Source organism: Equus quagga, chromosome 5 (genome assembly GCF_021613505.1).
Source record: "Equus quagga isolate Etosha38 chromosome 5, UCLA_HA_Equagga_1.0, whole genome shotgun sequence".
In the NCBI taxonomy this organism is placed as follows: domain Eukaryota; kingdom Metazoa; phylum Chordata; class Mammalia; order Perissodactyla; family Equidae; genus Equus; species Equus quagga.
In genome coordinates, this window is record NC_060271.1 from 2,975,634 (window position 1) to 2,999,595 (window position 23,962).

General features: G+C 44.7%; 1 protein-coding gene across 1 annotated transcript in view; it reads right to left on the bottom strand.

Annotated features, from left to right (window-relative positions):
• The window catches only part of C8A (complement C8 alpha chain), a 66,193-nt gene that overhangs the window by 12,110 nt on the left and 30,121 nt on the right, over positions 1-23,962 (bottom strand). Inside the window, exons 5-7 of the mRNA XM_046663487.1 lie at positions 19,875-20,064; positions 17,727-17,927; positions 15,795-16,035 (exon numbers count right to left, since the gene is read on the bottom strand). Coding sequence (XP_046519443.1) covers positions 15,795-16,035; positions 17,727-17,927; positions 19,875-20,064 — 632 coding nt within the window. The remainder of the gene's footprint in view (positions 1-15,794; positions 16,036-17,726; positions 17,928-19,874; positions 20,065-23,962) is intronic.

Here is a 23,962-nt window from a genome sequence, read left to right on the forward strand (position 1 = left end):
ACCACGCGCACCAGGTTCGGAACCCCTCCCAAGCGGAACGAGCTTGGGAAAAGCGATGCTCTGAGCTCCAGCTCTCAGCACTGAGCAAAGGGCTTCTTCCACCGTTTCCGTTCAAGCACTTTTAGTTTTTAATGCATTACTAATTGAGGACGATTTTGCATATTTAATTGTTTTGATTAAAAAATGCTTCAACGGTGATAAACAAAAGTGGGTGAAAGGAATTCTCGGGCAGAAGCTGGAGTGATTACTTAGGTGAGTGGTGGAGAGCTGAATTACAGCCAGAGGACCGGCTGATTAGTTGGGGCTAGAGGGTGCCTGCGGTGTCATTATGCCCATGAAGGGGCTGCCGACAGCCTGCCACATGGTCCTGGGAGAAGAGAATTCCAGCTTGATTTGAGTAGCATGACTTGACTGTAAAGAATTGCCTTCTGAGGACCCCAAAATAGGGTACCAGAACCGGAGGGCTAAAAGTGCCCATAGACACCTAGGCCACACTTCTCATTTTCAGTTGAGATGCCCAAAGTTCATAAAGGTTCATTATCTTGCCTAAGGCCATACAGCTAAAATCAACGGTGGAGCTGAGATTCAAACTCAAGTTTGTCTTGCTTAGAAGCCTGTAGTGTTTTCACTACTTCCAGTTTTTGCATCAGACTCAACAATCCTTCTGTCAGAGAGGATAATTTAGTAGGCACTACAATGTACCATCCCCAGCACATCGTGTGTTGGGCAATGTAGACACTGTGAGAATAAACTAATATGAATGGGATGCAAATCTGAGTAAGTAAGGTCCTGTCCTCGAGAAGCCAGCAGGTTTGGTAAGATATATTAAATGAACACTAATTTGCATCTCAAGAGTGGCTTGTTTCAATACACTAGGACTAGAAGAGGAGTCTCTTGTCAGGAGCTCTGGGGGAATGCCAAATCAGGGCTGCCTACAGAGTACCTGTGAGACACCAAGACCAGCGAGCTGAGGTCGGGGTGGAGGAGGTCAAACCTGGTGCCAAATCTAGGCCTTGAAACTGGTTTTGGAAGCCAAGACGCAGAACCAGGGAGATGGAAGCAAAGAGCAGAGCCGGGCAGAGGAGCAGAAAAACAACTGGAGCAGTTGTGTAGCACTTGGCCACACTTCTGAAAGGAATAAGAAAATAGGACATTCATTGGACACTATTCAGCCTTAAAAAAGAAGGAAACCCTGCCGTACGCAACAACATGGATGAGCCTTGAGGAAGGTAGGCTGAGTGAAATAAGCCAGTCACAGAGGGACAAATACTGCATGATTCCATGGATATGAGGTATCTAAATCATCAAACTCACAGAATCAGAGAGTAGAATCGTGACTGCTAGGGGTTGGGGGAGCGGGAAATGAGGAGTTGCCAATCAACGGGCATAAAGTCTCAGTTATGCAAGACGAGTGAGTTTTAGAGATCTGCTGCACAACATTGTCCCTGTAGTTAAGGATACAATACAGTCTCCTTAAAAATTTGTTAAAATAGGATATCTCCTGTTAAGTGTTTGTACCATAATAAAATAAACTAAAAGAAAGAAAGAAAGAAAATAGGGTATGATTGGAGAGGAATAAGCATGAGAGTTAAGAAATTCAAAGCCATAACCTTTGGGGAAAGTTTGAGGGGATGAGGGATGCTCACCTGAAAAAGAGAGGAAAGGTCTCTCTTTGAGAGACCAATGGAACTAGATGCACGTCTCCAGACGGTTGTCTTGAGCAAGAAAAATAAGGCCTGTGTGGTTACAAGGGCAAGAACAGGGACCAAAAGGGCAGAAGCTGCTGGAAGACAGGTTTAGGCCCCACATAAGGGAAACTATCATGTTGGTCAGACGTCCAGGAGATGAGTTGTTTCATAAGGCAGTGAGCTCCCCATACCTGGAGGACGCCAAGCAGAGGCTGGCTGTTCACCTTTGAGGGGCACAGAAGTAGGGTTTGAAGAGGTGACCAATGGTCTTCTAATGTCTCCTCCAAAGCCAAGATTCTGAAATTTGAAGAGCATGCCAAAACACCTGAAGAGCTTTTGAGACAACCTTGACAAGTGCTTACTGATTTCGTACTGTGTGCCAGGCACCTGGGCAGCACAGGACCAAGGAGTGTTTGCTCTCGTGGGTGCACGGTCGAGTGTGGAGAAATGGACAGGAGACCATTATCGTACAGTGTAATGAGGACTTGAAAGAAGGCAGCAGGGCCAGCAAGTCTTCCTTGGGAGTCAGAGGAAGGATACCAGAGACAAGTCTGAAAGGATGGTAGGGATTTGCCAGACAAGGCAAGGAGGACATTGAGAGCAGAAGGAGACCATGCAGAGGCCTTGTGTCCCCAGCAGCAAGATTCTTCTCAGGAAGACCAACGTGACCTACACTCAAGAGTGGGAATGGGGGGCATGCGAATCAGTCAAGAAAGTTCTGGGAGATGCCCCTGTGTCCCTTCCCACTCTAGTCTGGTCCAAAAGGAACTGTTGGTGTGCCTGCCTGGTAGGCCAGGAGCCCAGAGGATGTGTCTTTGGCCACCATGTCTCCTGCTTGTTTCCCACCTGGTGTTGGCTGGGGTGCAGGTGTGAGAGTTGCCCTCATGCCTCTGTGGAGATGCTGCATCAATGTGGCCTGGAGACAGAACCAGGCAGCCTGACTTCTGAGGAGCCAGAATGCAGCAAGCCTCTGTCATGCCCAGATTAAAAGCATCAGGTAGAAAATAGCAGGTGTAATGCATTGTTTATCTCTTTGCAACAAACAAACTCCATTCAGTTGCTGGGATCTATCTGCTGTGTTCCTCTGCTACATTGGTTGCTCCCAAAGACAGCCTCACATGGAAAGGAAGAATCCTATGGTCTATCTCATGCCATAACATTGGAAAAGAAGATCGCGTAGTGAGTGGCTGTATGATCTGGGAAGTGTTGGCTGACTTACCTGCCCTCTCTGTGCTTCTGTTTATCCACTAAAACTCATGCTTCTTCCCAAGATACTGAGAACAATAGTATCAGTACCTCCATGGCTTTGCATGTGCTGTTCCCTCTGACTAGAAAGCCCCCTTACCTCTTTCATTGGGTTTCTCCCACTCAGCTCTTCCCACTCAGCCTTTCCTCACTCCCAAATGCCCCATGTCTGTGTCCCCATGGTATCCATGTGTCCCCCAGGTGTCCCCTTGCTTCCCTCCAGCATAGTATTTAGCGTATCCTAGTAATTGTCAATTTCTTGGTCTGTTCTTCCAATTATACTGCAAACTTACAAAGTCATCTCTTGGGTTTGCAGTGCTCAGCACAGAGCCTGGCATGTGACAAGGCCCCCAGGAGTGCTCAGGGATGGGCTGATTCCAATCTATCTAGACAACATCTCTAAAATGTTTTTGGAGTCACAGGTCATCTTTCAATTGATGATACAAATCACATCTTTGTAATATCTCATGCTTGATTAAGAGGTGATACTTTATAAGGCACTCTCATCTGCATCATCTCATTGGAGGCTCACAATGATCTTATGGGGCCAGGAGGATTTACCTGTGTTACAAGCTCACTGGGGTTGGGAAAGGCAGTAATTATGGTGGTTAAAAGTGTGAACTCTGGAGTCAGAGTTCCCCCATTCAGAAGCAGTATGGCTTTCGGTAACTTACTGAACCTTTGCGCCTTATTTTCTCCATTTGTAAAACAGGGATGATAATAGTTTCAAATATAAGTCTGGCACAATTAAGTGTTCAACAAATCTTGTAATTTTTGCTATTGTAAGGTAATTTGTCCAAAGTTACAGGACTAACCAGCCCAAGAATCAGAGTTTGATGCAAGGTATGCTATACCCACATTTGTTGCACACTCCACTTCATCTCACTAGTGTCACTCTGCAGGGAAACGCTCATTGTGTGGCAGGAGTAGCAGTGGCCTTACCAAATCCCTCATTCCACAACCAGCTCATCCTACAAAGCAGCTTAGAAAAAGAAATCCACGCTCCCAATGGGCAACGTGGGGACTGCAACCCCAGGCTCCCTTCTGGCTGGTATGGGGCTATCTTCAGGGACTCTGCTCCTTCTAGACGATTTTGATCATGACAAGAGGCAGTACAGCCGAGGGCCAGGCTCTGAAATGGAGACTGCCTGAGCTGGAATTCACTCACCCATGCCCACTTCCTATCTGGGCAAATTGTTTCACCTCTCTGTGCCACAGTTTTCTCATGTGTAAGATGGGGATTTTAACACTGTCTACCTCACAGCGTTGTTGTGGCGGTTAAATGAGTTAATCTAGGCTGAGGACAGTGCTTAGGGTAGTGCCTGGCTCAGAACTAGCAATCACGGTCAAGGCTTACTATTATTACGCTTGTCAGAAATGCCACAGCATACATAGAATGGACTGGGTTCCTGATTCTGAACTGGAAAATTAGAGAATGAGGGAGCCTGAGGAGTTTGTGAAAACAAATGTTTTCATCAATTTCTCTGCAGTGTAAGCTGTAGTATAAACTGAGCGAGAGGGACTGACGGAGATCGAGGGAAACCCACATTTGATAAGTATCTATTATGTGCCAGGCAAAGACTTTCCCTGTGTCATCTCATTTAATAGTCACACATCACTCCACAACAGGTACAATTTTTCCTATTTTAGAGATGAGTAAATCAAGGCTTAGATCGTTTAAGCCACCTGCCCCAAATTATACGATAAATAAATAGTAGAACTGGGATGGAACCAAGGTCTCGACCCAAAGCCAATTTTCTCCATGCCATGTTACCTCACCTGTGGGAGAGAGAGAGCGCTAAGGGTGGCTCGGGGAGTAGTTCTGACATCATCACACCTATTTCTCCTTTAAGGTTGAGGCTGTTTTCAATGAGAGAGGTGGAAATTCAGAATCAGGACAAAATGAGGATGGTGCTGAGAGTCTCTCAGTTCCATGTGTATGCAAATTACTTAAGGGGGGTGGGGACAGAGCCAAGACACCAGGAGTCTGTCAGTCAATCAATACCATCCATTACCATGAAGGCTGGTTGTCATGGTAACTGAGGATAAAGCCTGGAGCTTGTTAGAATCTAGTGCCTGTCTGTTCAGGGTGATTGGTTGGTTAGCAGGCATAGCAAAAAACCTGTGGGCCAGCCCACACTGCTTAGCCATTAATATAAGGCCCTTCACAATCAGGTTCCTGCCCACCTCACCCTCCCCACTGTCCAATCCAGCTCAGACCCTTTAGGAATCCACCCTGGACTCTGCAGAGTGTAAGAAAAGTTCCAGAAGATGCCCTGCGTATATGGGCTAGGATTCTGAACCACCTCAGGTGGAAAGACACTGAGTCTCTACTGTGGGTCAGCCTCAGTCTATGGGCAAGACTCTGGGGGCACACCATCGAGATGCATAAAGGAAACAGGCAGTTGCAATAGTGTGATACACAGAGCTAAGTCCCAGGTGCACTGAAGCACCCAAGACAGGCTTCCAACCCAGAACTGGGGAGACAGAAAGACTGCCTGGAAGAGTCCTATCTAAACAGAGGCCAAGGATGAGTAAGCATTAGCCAGGTAAAGAAGAGACGGTGAAGGGAGGGGAGCAGAGTTCCAGGTACAAGCAGCAGCGCGTTCCTTCTTATAAAGCCCCAAGGAGAAAGCGAGTATGATCCAGTCAAGCGACCAGCAAGGAGCTCAGTACAGCCCAACCCAACGATGAGCAATGGGGCTGGAGGGCCGAGCAGGACCAGAGCGTGCTCACTTGACCGTTGGCCATTTTGTCCAGTGGCAGGGACCCTCCTGTTCTCAATGTTCACCTTTGCACGGCCCCAGTAGCCTGCTATTCTGAAGCTTGTCATCCTCTCTGGGGCTCCCTGGAGGCCAATGCTGACGCCATTTCCAGGTTGCTGATATCATCACTCTTCCTGCCAAAACCCAGCCACAGGATTGCTCTCATTTGTGCACTGGCCTCAGGGGCAAGCCCTCCACAGCAGTGTCTGGCCTTTGGGTGAACCCAGACACTTGTCTCTTACTGCTCACCCTCACCCGCTGGCTGTGCCAGCCACTCTCCCTAAACTCCTTCTGTTAGAAAGCCCGAGCTCCCTTCTCCATCGGGCGAGCTCCTACTCTCACTATTTTGGATGATCAGGTTTGAATGTCTTTGGAATCTAGAAAGTGGGAGGGTCCAAAAGGGTGGGTTGCTCCTTCCTTTGTGCTTTTACTGTGTTTATTTCTATTTGAGTATTTATCATAATATATAATTCTCAGCCCCCAACTGACTGCATGTTTCTCCAGAGCAGGGATATGCGAGTCTCCTCCCCATGTCCCCAGAAGTTACGGGATCTCAGGGAGTAGTCACTGGATGAGTGGATGGCTGCATGGAGGGAGGGAGAGTAGATTATGGGTTTTCCTCAGAGACTGAGTGTTCCCTGTGCCCTACTTTGGGTTACAAGGGAAAATGCTGTATTCAGAACCCTCCTGAAAGAGAATTATAAATAAACAACAGCAATAATATGTAAATGTGGTGGAAAGTATAAGAAATTTGAGGGACTTAAATTATACGCCCACCCCACCCCAGTCACTCTCCATCTACCGCTTGATCATCGAGGCTGCCTTTGTCTCATTCTCGTAAAAGAATAATAAATACACAGCCCAGGGCCCTGTTCCCCCAGTTCAGACCCTTTAGGAATCCACCCCCGACTCTGCAGAATATAAGGAAACCCCCAGGGGATGCCCAGAATATAGGGGCTTGGATTCTGAGCCACACCAGCAAGAAGGACAATGAGGCTCTACTGTGGGTCAGCCTCTGCCTCTGACAGAAGTCACTAATGGATCATCGCACTTCCTGGCTGAGCCCATGCCTGGGGTCACAGTCCTCAACTCAGCAGCCCGGCTGGCATTTTCTATTAAAACCACCTGCCATTGCTGGCTTGGACACGTTTTCTGGCCTATGAGTCTCTTTGAGTGCCATGGGAGCCAGCACACCGTGCTTGTTCCTGGCTCTAAAGACTCAACCTGAGCTTCAGAACAGACAACACAAGCTGGTCAGTTTAACCTTTGACAGTTCCTTCAGTTGCAATTCCCAACCAATGGGTCAAACTGACCCCATACTTCCTTTAGGAATGAATATTCAGTATAATCCTCCCTTAGCTAATTTTAAACCTGATTTAACCACTTTCAAAGCTACCACAAGCAGTTTAATGTTTTTTTAAAGAAGACAGTAAGTGAAATAAATACCCGGATGCACCACAAGAAGCATTGAACTGGGAATTCAAAATCCTCATTTTGAAGTCCACTCTGCTTCCAATCAGCGGTGCCACCTTGTCATTTAGCCTTTATGTGCCTGGTTTTCCTCGTTTGTAAAATGGGGACAGCCATAAAACACAGCTCAAGGCACTGCTGGGAGCTTAAATGAGACGACGTGCATGCTAGAGCTCAGGGACCGCTGTCCTTTCATTTCCGGTTGGATGAACTGTTTCATTACACGGCTTCCCACACCTGTCCTGGCAGTTGTTACCTCTGTCTGCCTCTAGCTTTTCCCCTCGTCTACCTTCCTGTGATGGGTCATTTTGTGTGTCAATTTGACGGGGCCACGAGTGTCCAGATATTTGGTCAAACATTATTCTGGGTGTTCGTGCGACGATGTTTTTGGATGAGATTAACACTTAAATCAGTAGACTGAGTAAAGCAGATGGCCTTCCCTCATGTCAGTGGATTCCCTCATCCTATTATTAGAACTTCTGAATGGAGCAAAAAGGCTGACCCTCCCTCAGTAAGAGAGGATTCTTCCTGCCTGACTGCCTTCAAACTAGGATATCCGCTTCTTTCCTGCCTTCGGACTCCAACTGAAACATCAGTTTCTCCTGGGTCTGAAGCCTGCCAACCTTTCGACTGGATCCACACCGCACGCAGCTCTCCTGCTTCTCAGGCCTTTGGACTCAGACGGAGCTGCACCATAGGCCCTCCTGAGTCTCCAGCTTGCCGACTGCAGATCCTGGGACTAGTCAGACTTCATAACTGTGTAAGCAAATTCCTTCAAATAAATCTCTTCATGTGTATGTACATGTATATACGTATCCTACTGGTTCTCTGGAGAACCCCAACTATTACACTTCCTTCTAGACGTTGATGATTTTTCCTTTATTTAAAGTGATTAAATACATGGCTATAGTCAGCGGTGCACACCGGGTTAAGTCAGAGTTTTTAACACTTTTTGACTACCCCCGAAAGTAAGCAACGCATTTGGCGCTGTGATCCAACCCACACGTGCCCAGCTAAAGTAAGTCTCAATATTTAACCACGCTTAGCCTGGTGCGCTCTGATCTCTCCCAGCCTATTGTATTCTATTTCATTTTGTTAAATGCTGGTCAGGACCCACCAAATTTCTTTTACAATCTACTAATGGGCTGTGGCCTACAGTTTGAAAACATCCTACGTAAAACGTCTCCGAGACGTAGCATGTTGGTTAGGATGCCCAGTTCTTGCGTTTGACCCCTGGCCCCACCAATCAAAGGTACTGTGACCTTGGGCAAGTTATTTAACATCGCTCAGCTTCAGTTCCTCATCTGAAAATTGGGTAAATTTGTAAATTCTTTCCTGAGGATTAAACGAGATAGTGCATCGAAAGCGCTTAACCAGATGTCTGCCACACAGTAAAATGCTCAGTAAACATCAGCTGTCTTACCACCACTGCCAGAGTCTAAGCTCTGGTAGGGAGAGTCAGACATTGACGGAGCGTGTGGGGAATGGGGGGGCGATGAGCACAGGAACAGTCCATAAACCCTACATCGGAAGACCTTGATTCGACACCACTGAATCACGCTGAGCTGTTTACTTGGCTCTTTGGACCTCAGCTTTCTCTCTATAAACTTGGGGACAATAACAATACAAGTCCTCGAAGATCATTTTGAATACCAGATGTGAGTGTGTTGTACTTTCCCAATAATGGGAGTTAGTACAAGTAAACATATTTTCTTAAAACCAAATAGTTCAGTTAACTGTAAGTACAGTGAGTAAAAAGATAAACTGTTCGTTCATTTTAGGTGGTAACCAATTTGGCTGTTCACATAATAAATCATCCCTGATTGTAAAGAGACGATTATAACGAAGAGAAACCTCGAATCCTCTATAAACCCTTGATGAGAAGGACCACGTTGGTGTCTAGACAGTGGTTGCCATGTTATGTGTGCTTGTCTATAATGATAAACAATAAACGCTAGTAAACATTTCTTAAATTAAAAGCTAAAGGAATGAATGAGTAAACGAAGGGAAGGAGGAGGGTGGAAGAGAATGTAGAACTGTAACTGACATCAACTTAGTGGCGTCTTCATTGTGTCCCTGTGGCTGTTTCCTACCCCGTGTGTTAGACGGTAGACCAGCTGTTCCAAGGACCCTATCTGGAAGGTGATGATCAGCGACTGGCTGAAAGCACTGCACTCTCGCTGGAAGGGGCTTCCCTGGGGTCACTGTCATCTGGCACCCATCAACGGGAGGAAGGACGGAACGCAGACACTGATTTGGACAGAGTCGTTAACGCTTTGAAAGATAGTAATGGGAATTCAAAGTGACCTTGATAAATGGGAGGAGCACGCCCTCCAAAACTGGATGAAGCTCTAGGGGCCAGAAATGAATGACGTTGATCAAAAACATGGGCAGGTGGGGGAGGAGGCACGATTGCTGAGGTCCCAAGTCTACAGCAAAGCACTGGCCACTGCAGGCCGGACATCACGGTAACGACTTCCCTTCCATCTGAACAGTGTTTCGGAGCTGACCAATTGCAGGGCCCCATGAGAGAGGTCGTCTTCACCACTTTACAGATGCTGGGACAGTTATAACATCATGGAATTAATAACCAGAAAGCTGGCAACAATAAACATGTGGTAATAACAACATCAACATGGGGCAGGAGTAACAGGTAAGCATTTTGGCTCTTACTATATGCCATGTCACATAGATAGTTTCATTTCATATTCACAACAACCCCATGAAGCATGTCCTGTCCTTGTCTCACTTAGAAGAACAGGAAGCTGAGGCATGGAGAGGCTGACTGATTGGCCTGAGGGCCACACGGCTGACAAACGGTAAAGACGAGACTTGAATCCAGGCAATCTGATTCAGAGCTTGTTCAGCCATGGAGCTTTGCTGAGTGCTTATTAGAGTGTGCGCTGCACTAAGTATTTTCTGTAGATAAGTTCACCTATTCCTCACGACCACCTGTGAGGTAACTGCCATTAGTGCCTCCAGCTTAACAGGTGGCTCACTGAGACCTAACGTGAGTCAATACCCTGCCCATGGTCACACAGCTAGCAGGTGCGAGAACCTGTTTTCAACCACTATGCTAAACTGATATCCCATATTAAAGGGAAAAAATACCTACTTAAACACTTATCATGCAAGATGGACTTGGAATTATTCTCAAACAAACCCTTTTTATCATTCCTATTTGAGTCTTGAAGAAGCTGAGGTTGAGGGGAATTAATTACCCTCATTAAGGTTGTGCAGCTACTAAATGGTACAACCAAGACCCCCACCCAGACATGTCTGACGCCAAAGTCTGGAGTCCTTGTACCACGTCACCAGCATACTTCCTCATTCCGCAAACCTCGGCCAAATGGCTTTACTTCCTACTGATCCCACTGGAAACTGTAACCCACAATAATAACTGCTGTTTAGGCAGTTTTTTACTTATCGCAGTGCTTTTTAAAAGTATTGATTAATTCTCAAAAAAGCCTTTTGAAGTAGTTTATTATCCAAACATTAGTTATGGGAAAACTGAGACCCAGAGATGTGAAGTGTTAGCTTTTAAAGGGTTAAGCCGACAAAAAAGGCAAAGCTGTGTCCGTGAGAAGTCTTTTTCTCCCTACCACTCTGCTGCTGGCCTGTGTGAGGCTGCAGGACTCTACTGCTTCCACACGAGCGAAACAACAACTGGGGTCATTTTCTGTAAGCTCTTCGCAGAGCCCTTTCAATAGAGCCAAAAGCCAGAGAACCATGAAGCTGTGGAATCTTGAGGACTCTTAGTTTACCTTCTGTTCCATGCGTGGTTTTCATGACAGCATCCCTGATAGACAGAGGTACCCTATCAGATGGACTTAGATTCTTTAACTGATAGGAAACTCTTTTTTCAAGTTGCATTTTGAGGCAAAGGGCACAGAAGCTGAAACAAATGTGTCAAGCCCTACCTACATTAGCAAAAAAAAGGGGTCTGAAGCAGACCCCTACCATCTTTGTCCCAAAGGTATTTATGGAATATCCGTCTACCCTCTGATACTTTTCTCATTTTACATCACTGCTTGGCTGGAGGGACCCTGCAGAGGGCACGTGGCACAGCATGGTGAGTAGTAGTCACGGGAATGGAGAGGACAGGACAGATTGTAGATACAGAGGAGGTGACTAATGAGATATGTGTGGAGAAAAAGGGAAGAAGTCAAAATTATTCCCAGGTTGTGAGTCCTGACAAAGGCAGCTGGGATAAAAAGGAAGGAAGCCTGGACTGCAGCTCAGAGCATCTTGGGTATTTTTCACTTACTAGTGATAGGGCTTTTCAGTCTCAGTTCCTTCATCTGTAGAAGTAAGGAAACCTCTCCTCTCACATAGAATCAATGGAAGATTAAATGAGATGTACAAATGACCAACACGTATGTGAAACGGTGCTCAATATCACTCATCATCAGGGAAATGCAAATCAGAAGCACAGTGAGACATCACCTGACACCTGTTAGGATGCCTATTATCAAAAAGATAAGTGATCACAAATGCAGGCAAGGATGTAGACAAAAGGGAACTCTTGTGCTCTGTTGGTGGGAATGTAAACTGGTACAGCCATTATGGAAAACAGTATGACGCTTCCTCAAGAAATTAAAAATAGAAATACCATACCATCCAGCTATCCCTCTGTCTGGGTATCTATCCAAAAGAAAGGAAATCATTCTCTTGAAAAGATATCTGTATTCCTATGTTCATAGTAGCATTATTCACAATAGCCAAAGTATGGAAACAACCCAAGAAAACGGATGACTGGACAAAGAAAATGTAATATAGATATACAATGGAGTATTACTCAGCTTTTAAAAAGAAGGAAATCCTGTCATTTATGACAACATAGATCAAGCTGAAGGCCACTATGCTAAGTGAAAGAAGCCAGACAGAGAGAGACAAGTACTGTGTGGTATCACTTATATGTGGAATAAAAAAAAAAGTCGAAATCATAGGAAAGTGGTTGCCAGGGGCTGCGGGGTGGGGTAAATAGGGAAAGGCTGGTAAGAGGATACAAACCTTCAGTCATAAGATGGCTAAGGTCTGAGGCTCTAAGGTACAACATGGTAACTATAGCTGATAACACCATATTGTATAATTTAAGGAAGGGAGGAAAGAAAAGAAAAAACACATACTCCAACACGTCCAAGTGAGAGATCATGCTGGTTTGGACTAAGCAGACGGTAACAGAGATGGGAAGGACAGATACCACATCTGTCACATTTACTTTACTTCACGTTTACTTTAGAAGTAAAGTCAACAGATCTCGCTAATGGGGAACAGGAAGTAAAGAAGGAACCAAGGATGACAAATGGATTTTTGGCTGTTTATTTAGTTTCTTCCACAAAAACAGGGACCATATTGATTTTGTTCACCTGGCACATGACACAAACTCAATAAACGTGGTTGAATGAATGAATGTGTGAACAAACAAAACTTGGGCGAAGGGGCAGGTTTCACAGAGGGGAAGAAACCTGCACAAGGTTCAGAAGGATGAGTTGAAGTCTGTCAGGTTGGCAAGACAGGGAAGAGCATTGGAGGCTGACAGCACAGCCTGTGCAAAAGGAGGCAGGAAACATACGTGAATAGAAAGGGTCATGAAGTACTTGACCTGCCCAAGGTACAGCGCCAGCTCGGTAACTGGGCCAGACTCCAGAGAAGCCAGAATGGTGAATACACTATTCTCTCTGTCATACCTTGCTATAAAGGCAAATAATAAGATCTCCAAAGGAGGGATGAAGGAGAAAAAAGTCTAGATCCAGGAATTTGAGCCCAAAGCCATCCTGATTCTTGTAGAAGGTAGAAAGCTGTCGCCCACAGCCCTTGAGGAAAGTGTAGGATCCCATTGAAGTCTAACATCACCTCCCCAACATCCAAGACTTCCCTTGGTTTTTGATGCATGGTTTCATGCTGTCTTTGGGGCAGAAGCATTTTATCTAAAGGACGCATTAGAAGAAAACAGCCTTGTGCATCCTCTGGGACGAACCCAGAGCAGATCTGAGGCAAATCGAAGGACAAAAGATGCCCCCAGAGCAAACCAGCTGATGTGTTCAGTTAAATCATCCCATACCAAGCTCAGCACTTTGAGGACATGAATGTACACCACACGGAGTGTTTCTTCGAAACAAGCACTTAAGAGAATATAAATATTATTAAAGTCGTATAGCTCAAAGATACTCAGAGAGAAAAAGACAGCGACAAAGAGGAAAGACAGAGAAACAGGTGGAGAGAGAGAGAGAGAAGGAGAGAGAGAGAGGCACCTAGAAAGAAAGGGAGTAAGAGAGGGGATGAGAGAGACACAAAGAGAAAACTAGACAGACACCAAACATGAGCGTGGAGGGAGGGTGTGCATGATTCCATTTGCCAAAGGGAAAGAAGGTAGATGTTTTTGTTCTTTGTAGGTTAATATGTAAATGACATTCTGATTTATTAGCAGTCTCCAGCAGATGAGGTGATGATTAGCACATTTCCATATTTATAGAAAAGCAACACTAACTTTCCGGATTTATAGAAAATCAGCTCTCCACAAATAGCAAATTGTGCTATTACGGACATATGGTTTTCTATAAACAGAGCTGAGGTAATTAGCCCCAGGACAGTTTGCTGGTGGGCTCCTTTTGAATATTAACCACATTGGAAGCCCATTTCTGCCTCACAGATTTTAAAGAGGAGGGGCCACGAGATACCCCAGGCAATTAATTAGTAACCCAACACCAAAGACGAGCCCGAATGAAAGGCTCCCCTAAGAGCACATGGTGGAAAGACCGTAGGTGCAGGCCTCTGATGCTGGCTTCCTGCAGCCGTGGGCCAAATATTGAACCTCTGGGAGGAGCCGCATAATTTCTGGGGCTAAAACTGGGATAACGCCAACCTCCAAGTGCTGCCAAGAAAATTCAATGAGAATATACACCACAGCACCTGGAACATAGTAGTTGCTCAACAAACGTTAGCTCTTTTTCCTTCCTTACATATTCAAATGATTCTACAAAGACCCACTTGAATTAAATTTTTCAGATTCTTTTTTTCTATTGATCCATACTAAACTATTTATTCTGTATCATGATTCTGTACGTGTATGCATGTCTCTAATTAACTGGAAGAAGTTTCTTGAAGCAATAACTTATCTTGACAGCCTACAATCCACTATGATATTTTCTATTCGTCCTTTGTTGCTGTTGTTGAAAACGTTGTTGGTAATCCGTGCATTGATCTCAATACCTGCCATTGGGTAGCAACCTGCAGTTTGAAAAGTACTGTTCTGCAGGACGGTAGGAGCCATATTCAGATTTGCTCACTATGTATCCCCCAGCACAAACACATGATAGATACTCAATAGATATTTGATTATAGAAAAGTCCATTCATGGATAGATGGGTGAATTAATGAATGACCCTAGCCGGGAATCTAAATTAATGGCCCCCTTTCAAAGTCCATGTCTTGTTTTGCACGCTCACTATGTAATAAGCCGTGTGTTGAGTAATAAAAGAGAGAGAAAAGTGTCAGAAATGCTATTTACTTTCAAAGATTTTGCTATCTAAATGAGGAGAAAAATATTAACATTTGGAAAATTATTTTTTAAAGTCTAAGCAGTGTGGAACTTGTACGAACGTGTTGAAGGAAAAAAGTAGGCTGTCTGGGCTAGTGCAGTCAGGGAACTTCTTGAAACTGGGAATTGGAACTGGCCTTTGAAATCCGGGTCGGTCTCTCACCCTTCCTCTCATTCATTGACGAGATTGGTGGTTCTGGGACTGTCGTGAGCATCAGAATCGCCTGGAGGGCTTGTCAAGACGCAGACTGCTGGGCCCGCTCCATTTACTGAGTTAGCGGGTTTCGGATGGGAGCCTGAGAGTGTGTATTTCCAACAGGTTGCCCAGTGAAGTTGTTGCTACCACTTGGAGCCCACACTTTGAGAACCACTGTTCTAGTAGTTTGGAGTGAGACCATGAAGGTTGTTGATGTCGTGCTACGGAGTTTAGACTTTATTCTCAATTAGTCAGGATATTAGGCAGGGAAGTGATATCATCAGATCAGATCTGTGAAGTAGAAGGAGCCTTCTAGTGGCGATTGCTCAGAATGGATCGGAAGGAGCGAGCCTTCCCCCAGAGATCAGTTAGGAGCCAATGCAGTAGTAAGTGAACGATGAGAACCCAGCCTACCACTGCAGGAGTGGACGTGGAGAAGAGAGGATGGAGGAGAGCTGTCCAGGAGAAAGAGCTGAAGGATCTTAGAGACGTACAGGGGTGAAGCAGACGGGGGAATCTGCGACAACGCCAGGTTTCTGGTATCACTGCCTGATTGTATGGCAGTTCCACTAACCATGAATCTGCATTTAAAATAAGTTTTTAACATCGCAAATAACAAAATCCCAAAGATCCTTTATTATTAAAGAGGTAACTGTAGTGTAATAGCAAACACATAGTTCTAGGGGACCAAACAAGTCTGGTTGTGGTACTTATTAGCAAGTCATTCCACCCTCTGGAGCTCAGTTCCCTGTAAATACTACTGATGCTACCTTATAGGTCGTCATGAGACTAAACGAGGTCATAGAGGGCTCATAGTGCTAAGAAAACCGCAAACCGTGTCCTGGTGTTTGCACCGACCACTGTGTGCATAAAGCTTCTGCTCTACTTACCAAATGATGCCATTTTTTCATTGTCAAGCACCAGGATATATTCATAAATGCCACCCATTGATCCAGACGTGATGTAATGAGTGCCATAGTCATTGATGAACTTGGCATACATGCCGTAATTGTACCGCTCCGGAAGCTCCCTCAGTGACTGCAGCATTCCTTCATCCAGCATGATATTGTCCCTCCTCATCTTAAAGTGAGCAGTCTGCACCTTTGTGAAAACTCTGAGGAAGCTGTATTCCTTCCAACAGAAACAACCGCCATTGAATGAGGAAAAGAACAAAGAGTATACATTTTAGCATACGAGATAATGCAAAAGTCAGCTTTAGGTAGCTGTGGGAAATATATATACTGACATATAAATATATGAGCATAAATACATAAATGGCATATTATTATTTTACAAGCATGTATTAGACACCAGTGTGTGCCCAGCTTCTTCTCCCACGCCTTCATCTCTGTCCCCACTGCCCTGTCCAGGTCAAGTTCTCATCAACTCGCAGCTGGATTAGTTACCACAACGTGCATCACTGTGCTCCTCACTTCTATTCTGCTCCCGGTCCGTTTTCACCCCCACATTTCTCCCTGCTCTAATTAAAGCACTGCATCAAGCAACCTCCTTCAACAGTCTTACGTATCCATTAAAAATTATCCTCAGGAATATGGTTGATGACGTGGCGAAATGCCAATATTATTTATTTATTTAACGTATTGAACAAATGTCTATGAGCGCCAGTAGTCACATGCATTGTGCTAGGTGCAGAGGACACAATCTTGAATGAGGTAGGCCCCTGCCCTCATGGAGCGTACGTCCTAGTGGTAAGCTTGCACTATTAAATAATAAAGCAAAGCAGGATCCTGATATAATCAAAAAGAGACAGGACCGGGGTGATGTTGGATTGGCTTAAGAGGAAGAGGGGGAGTATGGGCATTACTTCCAGGTGACGTAAACCTTGACTGATCGCAAGCCACAGTGAAAGTTGGAAGAGGTCATCCGCTTTTACAAAAGTCCACATTAACGTGTAAAAGCCAGATCTCAGAGCAGCACTTCCCCTTCAGATCAATAGCTAATTAGTAACCAATCTCCCAAATGGAATTTATATTTGTTGAACAAGTTAATTTTTGTAACTCTATTTTCATCATCCAAAATAATTTTTTGAGCCCAAACTAAACCCACAGTTCTGGTACCAATGTTACTGAGGCCCTTTGGTAAATTTCTAATCAATTCAATAAATATTTCTCTGGCTCCCGATTACCTCTCCATCTTCATTTACTCCCCACTTTCCTTTCCCACCCTGAGCTTCAGCCAACTGAAGTACTTTCAATCCCAAGTTAGTGTAAGGCATTCTCTCATCTCCGGGCCTTTGCACATGCTGTTTCCCCAGGCCTAGAACACCCTTATGTTAACTTCTGCCTCCCTCCATCTGGACCACTCGTACTAGTCTTTAGATCTCAGTTTAGGTAGATGCCCTTTCTTCAAGGAAGCACTGCCCAACCCATCGGCATAGCAGGCAGTTCGTGGTGAATGTTTGATGAGTAAATGAAACACAGATTGAGCACTCCAGCTCTGGATCTATGTGGAAAAGCAAAGCTCCTTTAGAATTCTCCAAGCCTCATGTAGAGGGCCTGGCTACTTCTCTTTAAGACATTACCATTCTGAGTATTTCCCTATCTGCTCCAGGTAACCGTGAAAAAGGATGGGTTGTGGTGATAAGAGTTCTAGACTTATTGTTCAATTTTATTCCCTTCATGATGATTCTGTGCATAAAAGCGTAACAAGAAAAACAAACATGATTAGCACTGATCAGACATTTCCAATCACACAAGCAAATGAAGGCTCAATTACTACTGTACTTTTTAATGCAGTTAAGGTAATACGTGTTCAGTGTGGATTATGGAACACTGCACAACACAGGCGTTATGTCTTAATACCTTCTTATTGTACTTGCTTAACTTATCCAAGAGCGAAGAGCCTTGTGAGTTTGACACACCCACATCCACTGTTACAGGGGTGGATGAGAGGCCTACGCCAACGGTCACGCCAGTTGACACAGACCTGTCATTTTTTACTTTAGAAAGAAGGTCATTTGCATTATCGTACAACTCTGAGGAGATTCTAGTATCTGCAAGGGCCTGAAAAGAAACAAACAGACGTTAGCTTCGTGCACACAGAGTTACATTCCAATTCACACTTAATAGTTAAATCTTTGCTTCACAAAATATCTAAAATTTCAGATTATTATAAATAATTCTTTTAAAAGGCTAATCCAGGCATCAGATTGATATTCACCAAAATACAGAAAATACAGCAGTGTAGTTAGTGTTCAGCGGTACTGCTAAAACAGTTACTGAAATGCACACACAGATGATTCTGATAAAATGCTATATTGTTCAGAGCACGGATTTCTCTGTAGCTGGAATGTCCTTCCTGTAGGGAAGATCGTTGGCTCTGCAATGGACAGACTGAAAGCCACGTCTGGGCGTGGACCTGGGAGGAAGGGCACAGGAAGCCATGCAGACGGTGATAGTTCTAGGCAGAGACACATTTCAGTGCTGTCCACTAATGTTCTGTTATTTCATTCCAGGCACACAGTAGGGCTGTGTTTCTCTGCCAAGTTGAACTGAGGCATGGTCTCATGCCTTGCTTGAGCCAAGGAAGCAAGAGTTAAGAGCCCATGAGGGGTTCACTCTGCGGTCACAGGAGCATCTATTGAGATGGAGCCGCCATTAGTTTAGGTCCTGAGTCCTGTGATGACGAGTTTCCTTTCTACCTCAGGATGGACAAGTAGCGTAAGTAGGGCATTGTTGCTTTAAGGCAGTGGGATTTCAGAGTCCTTTGTTGCCACAGCATAGTCTAGTCTATCTTGCCTGACACATAGGTCCTAGACCATTCTCAAGGTCCGGTAAATGGTCTTGTCTGTGTCTTCCATCTTGGCTTACCACAGGCCTGATGGAGGAAGTGGAAATGTGGTGGGAGGAGCCAACTTCATAAAAACAGACTCCATCAGCCTAGCCTTATCCTCTGTCAATATTTTTCTCTGATTAAACTCTTGATAAAAGAGGGGACATGTGGCTAGATAGTTGTTGAGAATTCTCGGATCACGTCATCTCTCTTTATAGACAGAATATATACATGTATGACTATATAACGCATATCATCTGTCCTCCCTTCTATGTGACATATGGCCAGACTTAGTTCAGATGTGGGTTTGAATCTTGTGTCTGCGGCCTACTGCAGTACAGATTTGAGCCTGACACTTTATCCCTCTAAGTCTTTGGGTTTTTTTAATATCTAAAATGAGCAATGAGAATATCCATCCCGTTGTGTTGTTATGAGGATTAAACGGGAGAATTTGTGTGGAAGTAGAAGATCTGACACAGGATAAGCATCCAGGGAAAGTTTGCTGTGTGGATGTCTCACCCAGAGGGTGAGCAGTACAGAAACAAGTGGTCAGGAGCAGACTCTGGAGCCGACCATGGGCTATGCTCCAAGTGACCAGGAGAGCAGAGAATTTTAGAGAGGGAGAGAATCTTAGGGATCATCAGCAGTTTGCAAGCACTTTTCAACAGCAGAACTCTTTCTTTGAACAAAATCGTATACAGAAAACCTAGATGTGAAAGTGATCAGTGGAGCTGCCCAGAGCTTCCGCAAGAGGGAAGCAGGGGAATAGGTCTCGGAACCCTCCCAGCCACCTCTTGTTGGGCACCCCACTTTACATCTTAGGAAATCCGGCCCAGGGAGGGACAGTGAGCTGCTCAATGTCTTAGACACTTATGTTCTGACAAAGTCACAACTTGGAAATAGGTCTTCTGACTAGTAGCCCAGAGAATAGGGCCCCAAATCTATTTTATTGATTTTGGGATGGAGCCAAGATCTGGCAGCTGGGTGGTCACATTTACATGACGTCTCTCAGCACCCTTCAGCCCTGAGCATGTGTGGGGCATCTGAAAAGGGACCTTCAGCCACCTGCAAGCTCTACAGGAAATAAAATCTTCCAAAGCAAGCATCTCTCTCCACCAAGAGCCTCTCCCTCCCTGCCCCACCCTACTGTGGCCTGTGAGCACCCCATTCAGACTTACTTCAAAGTGGTACTTCAGGAAGTTGTAGGGTTTCCGGAAATACTTCTCATCATCTCCATAGTAGAGACGCTCACAGGTGGGGTCATATCGCAGCTCCCTCCATTCCCCGTTGTACACCGTCTCGCACTGGCCCCCGTAGTACCTGGCGTCATACACACTCTGACTTTCTTCCTGGGTCAGGATATTATACCTAAAGTGACAAGGCAGGCAGCTTCTGGGAAAGAACACTGGAAAGGCAAAAATAACACAAAATATCCTCTGGAAGATGTTGTAGCTGGTGGTTTGAGCAGGGTTTCTTTGACTGTTCTGTAGAGCCCTTGGGTTCCTTGAAGCACCTTAAGGGCCACACTGGCAGGCTGAGTGGGCTGGGCCTAGGCCCCTAGTTTTCCTTAAACCGGAGCAGCCAGACAGCTCCATTCAGCATCTGGAACAGTTCCCCCACATAGAAGGGACTACTCAACATTTGTTGAAGACGTTAGAGAGGAATGTGCACAATTATTGAGAGTCCAAGCCTGTTTCCCAGCTCTGTCATATCTAGCTGTGTGACCTTGGGCAAATCATTTAACCTCTCTGTACCTCCGTTTCATCAGCTGTAAAAAGCAGTTGATATTACCACCCTCATAGAGTTAAATATGTGTTAAAACACGTAAAGACATCATACGGCACTTAGCACATATTAAGTACTGAATAAATGTTCCTGTTGCTTTTGTTCACATTGTTTCAGAAGAGGTCTCTGCTGCTAAAAAAGAGATGCTTAGCTGAGAATTTGGTCCTCCGAAAGGCTGCGGTCTTTGAGGCACACGAACCGCTGGAGGTGCCCCGTTTGGAAGTCAGGAGACTCCTGTTTAATTTCCAGCTCCGTCATTTACTGGCTGTGTGGCTTTTAACGCGATCTAGAAGATTTCTGAGGTTCATTTCCCTCACTTGGAGAACAGACGTAACGAAGCTACCTCTCATGGCTTTGTGAAGTCTAAGTGAGTGTTAGAGTAAAACAGAAGCGAAGTTGCTGGAACCTGTTAGATCCTCAACATGAAGTATTTCCTTTCCCCTGGCCCAACACTCATCCAGAAACATTTCCCAACCTGCTGTCTCTGGAGTATTTCACATCTATCTAACCAGGTTCCACGTTTTAGGTCATGGACGGTTTTACCACATTTAAGTAAAAATAATATTAAACAGGTAAAATACAGTTTTAATTTTCTAAAGAGGGAAAGTTAAACTGCACAAAAACGTTTAGACTTGGCTAGGAGTTCCCAGACCTGACCATCAAAGCCTTCTATGTTATAGAGAATAAAATGACTGTTTGTCTCTGCTTCTCAACTCCTCTTCAGCCTTTCAGACCCAACTCAAACTTTGCCTCCTCTGTGATTATCCGGGACAGACAGTTGTCCCTTCTTCTACGTGCCCATGGCATCAGTGATCATCTCTGGCATGGCATTTACCATGCTTGTTTATGCCCTCTGTGAAAAGGCACAAGTCAAGAAGATGAGCAGAGAAAGAACTGTAAATAAAACCGACCTCAAAGGAATAAATAGCTAATTACAGAGCAGCTGACATATGGTAGAAATTCAATGTATGTTAACTTCTGTCTTCTCTTCCTTTCTCCATCGCTTTCTTCATGTTAGTGGAGGTGATGTGATAATAGCGATGATGAATTGAATACACACTCTACCAGACGTTTAGCATACATTAACTTTCAACCATACATTAACTTTCAACCTCATGACAATTTTGCAAATGCAGAAATTGAAGCTCAGAAAATAAATAACTTACCTATAGTCACAGCTAGATTTTTTTCCCTAGATTTTTTTGACACTAAAATTTGTACTCCTTCCCTTTACTCCACCCTACAGTTTCTATCTTCCCCCTGTTGAACATGTTTCTGCCTGCAGGTTGTAAATACAGGGTCTCTAATAGGCCAAACAAAAACTCAAAGGAATAATAAGCCCTAAGATTGTACTATAACCTCTAAGTATAAGTAAAGCCTACATGTATCCTGGCTGCAGAAGCCCCGGTGAAAATGAAAAGACATAGTCTGAGAAATTCCACTTTTTGGAAATCTATGTGAAAATATCACATAGGTGTGTAAAAATACGTGTACAAGGATATCCATTGCAGCATTGTTTATAAAAGGGAAAAAATAGGAAACGATCCAATTACCTTTCAATAGGAAGTAGTCAGATTTCATATAGTTATGCTGTAAGAGAAAAGTCAGCAATTTTTTTTATAAAGGGCCATATAGTAAATATTTTAGGGTTTGTAGGCCATAATTCTCTGTTGCAGCTACTCAACTCTGTCATTGTAGGGCGAGAGCTGTGTTCCAATAAAACTTTATTTACAAAAACAGACAGTAGGCTGGATTTGGCCCTGGTGCCATAGTTTGCTGACCCCTATTCTAGAACACTATGTTGCTTAGATAAAGGCAATAGAAAATATGGGGGAAATTTTTCCAAATATATTATTAAGTGGAAAAAGCAAGTTACAGACAATATGTATAGTATGATCACATCTGTGTAAAATACACTTATAATGCACAATACATATAGGCATATTTTCCATATGATGTATATCGTAAGTGCATTTATACACGGTCTGGAGGTACCCACACCAAACTGATAACAGAGGTCCCCTCCAGGGAGGGAGTGGGAGGGGTGATTGGTGGGGTGCAGCTGGGGAGGGTGAAGGACGACTTTCCATTTTTATCTCAAACACGTATTATTTCTGAAACAATAAAAATTAAAAACGGGGAAATGCTTATATTAGAAAAAAGAAAAGGGGATATCAGGAAAGACCTCTAAGGCCTTGAGATGAATAGGAAAACCATCAAAATGTCAGCTGGTGGGAGCAGAGCAGGAGCCATTCTGTTGGTTTCAGTGTTCAGTGTGGGCAAAGTACACGATTCAGGATGTGTATTTGAAAGGCTCCTGACTGAGTCACATGGCAGGAAGGTCATGGTCTGCAATCTTTTTGCCAAAAAGGAGGGAATTATTTTTTAAGTCAACACCTCCATATTTCATGCTTCTACTCTGTTCATCTCACAGTCACTTTGAAAATCGACAAGAATCACCTTTTATTGGTGTTGGGTCTGAATCATATCCCTTCAACATTCATATGTTGAAGTCTGACACCAAAACTTCCAGATTGGACTGCACTTGGAGATGGGGTCTTCAAAGTTGTAATTAAGTAAAAACGAGGGGATGCGGGAGGTCCCAAATCCAATATGGCTAGTGTCCTTAAAAAAGAGGAAATAAGGACACAGACACACACAGAGGAAAGACCAGGTGGTGACACAGGGAGAGGATGGCCTTCTACAAGCCAAGGAGAGAAGCCTCAGAAGGAACAAACCTGCTGACACCTTGGGCTCAGACTTCTAGCCTGCAGACTACGAGAAAATAAATTTCCATTGCTTAAGCCACGCGGTCTGTGGCCCTCTGTTATGGCAGCCCTAGCACAGCAACACTATCAGTGGGCAAGACAACAGGATTGGGTCAACTCTCCCTATGTGTGTCCACCAGCACTTACAGGCTTCTGTCCTATCTGGTGGGTGGGCTGTGATCTCCGAGCCCTGAAATGATGAACGAGAGCTGCATTTCCCAGAGCCCACGCCCGACCTGAGTGGGATGCAGCAGGGCTTGGTGACTACGTGGTTATTACTACTCTCCCCATTTCCTCATCTGTAAAGAGCTAGCTGGTCATATTGATTTGTTTCAATTCAACCAATCTTCAGTGAGAGGCTTTTATAGAAAAAGCTCTGAAGAGGCAGAGGAGATGGAAAAGATGAATCAGAAGCAGCCTCTCCCCTCAAAGAGTTTGCATTCAAGTTAGGGGACAAGACCCAAAGCAAAGACAGAGTGGCAGGGAAGTAACAACACCAAGTGTCACTAGGAGCTCGGCCCTGTGCTGGGTGCTGGGGAAGCAGAGATGACAAGGAGCTCTTAGCCTGGGCAGACCGACACTCCAACGGATGTCCCAGCCCTTTTGGAGAAGCACTGGGAGGGCAGGACACACAAGGGACTCTGGGATCAATGGGAGGGGACGAAGCCAGCCTAGACAGCGTCTAGGAAGGGAGGAGGGTGTCAAGAAGAGAG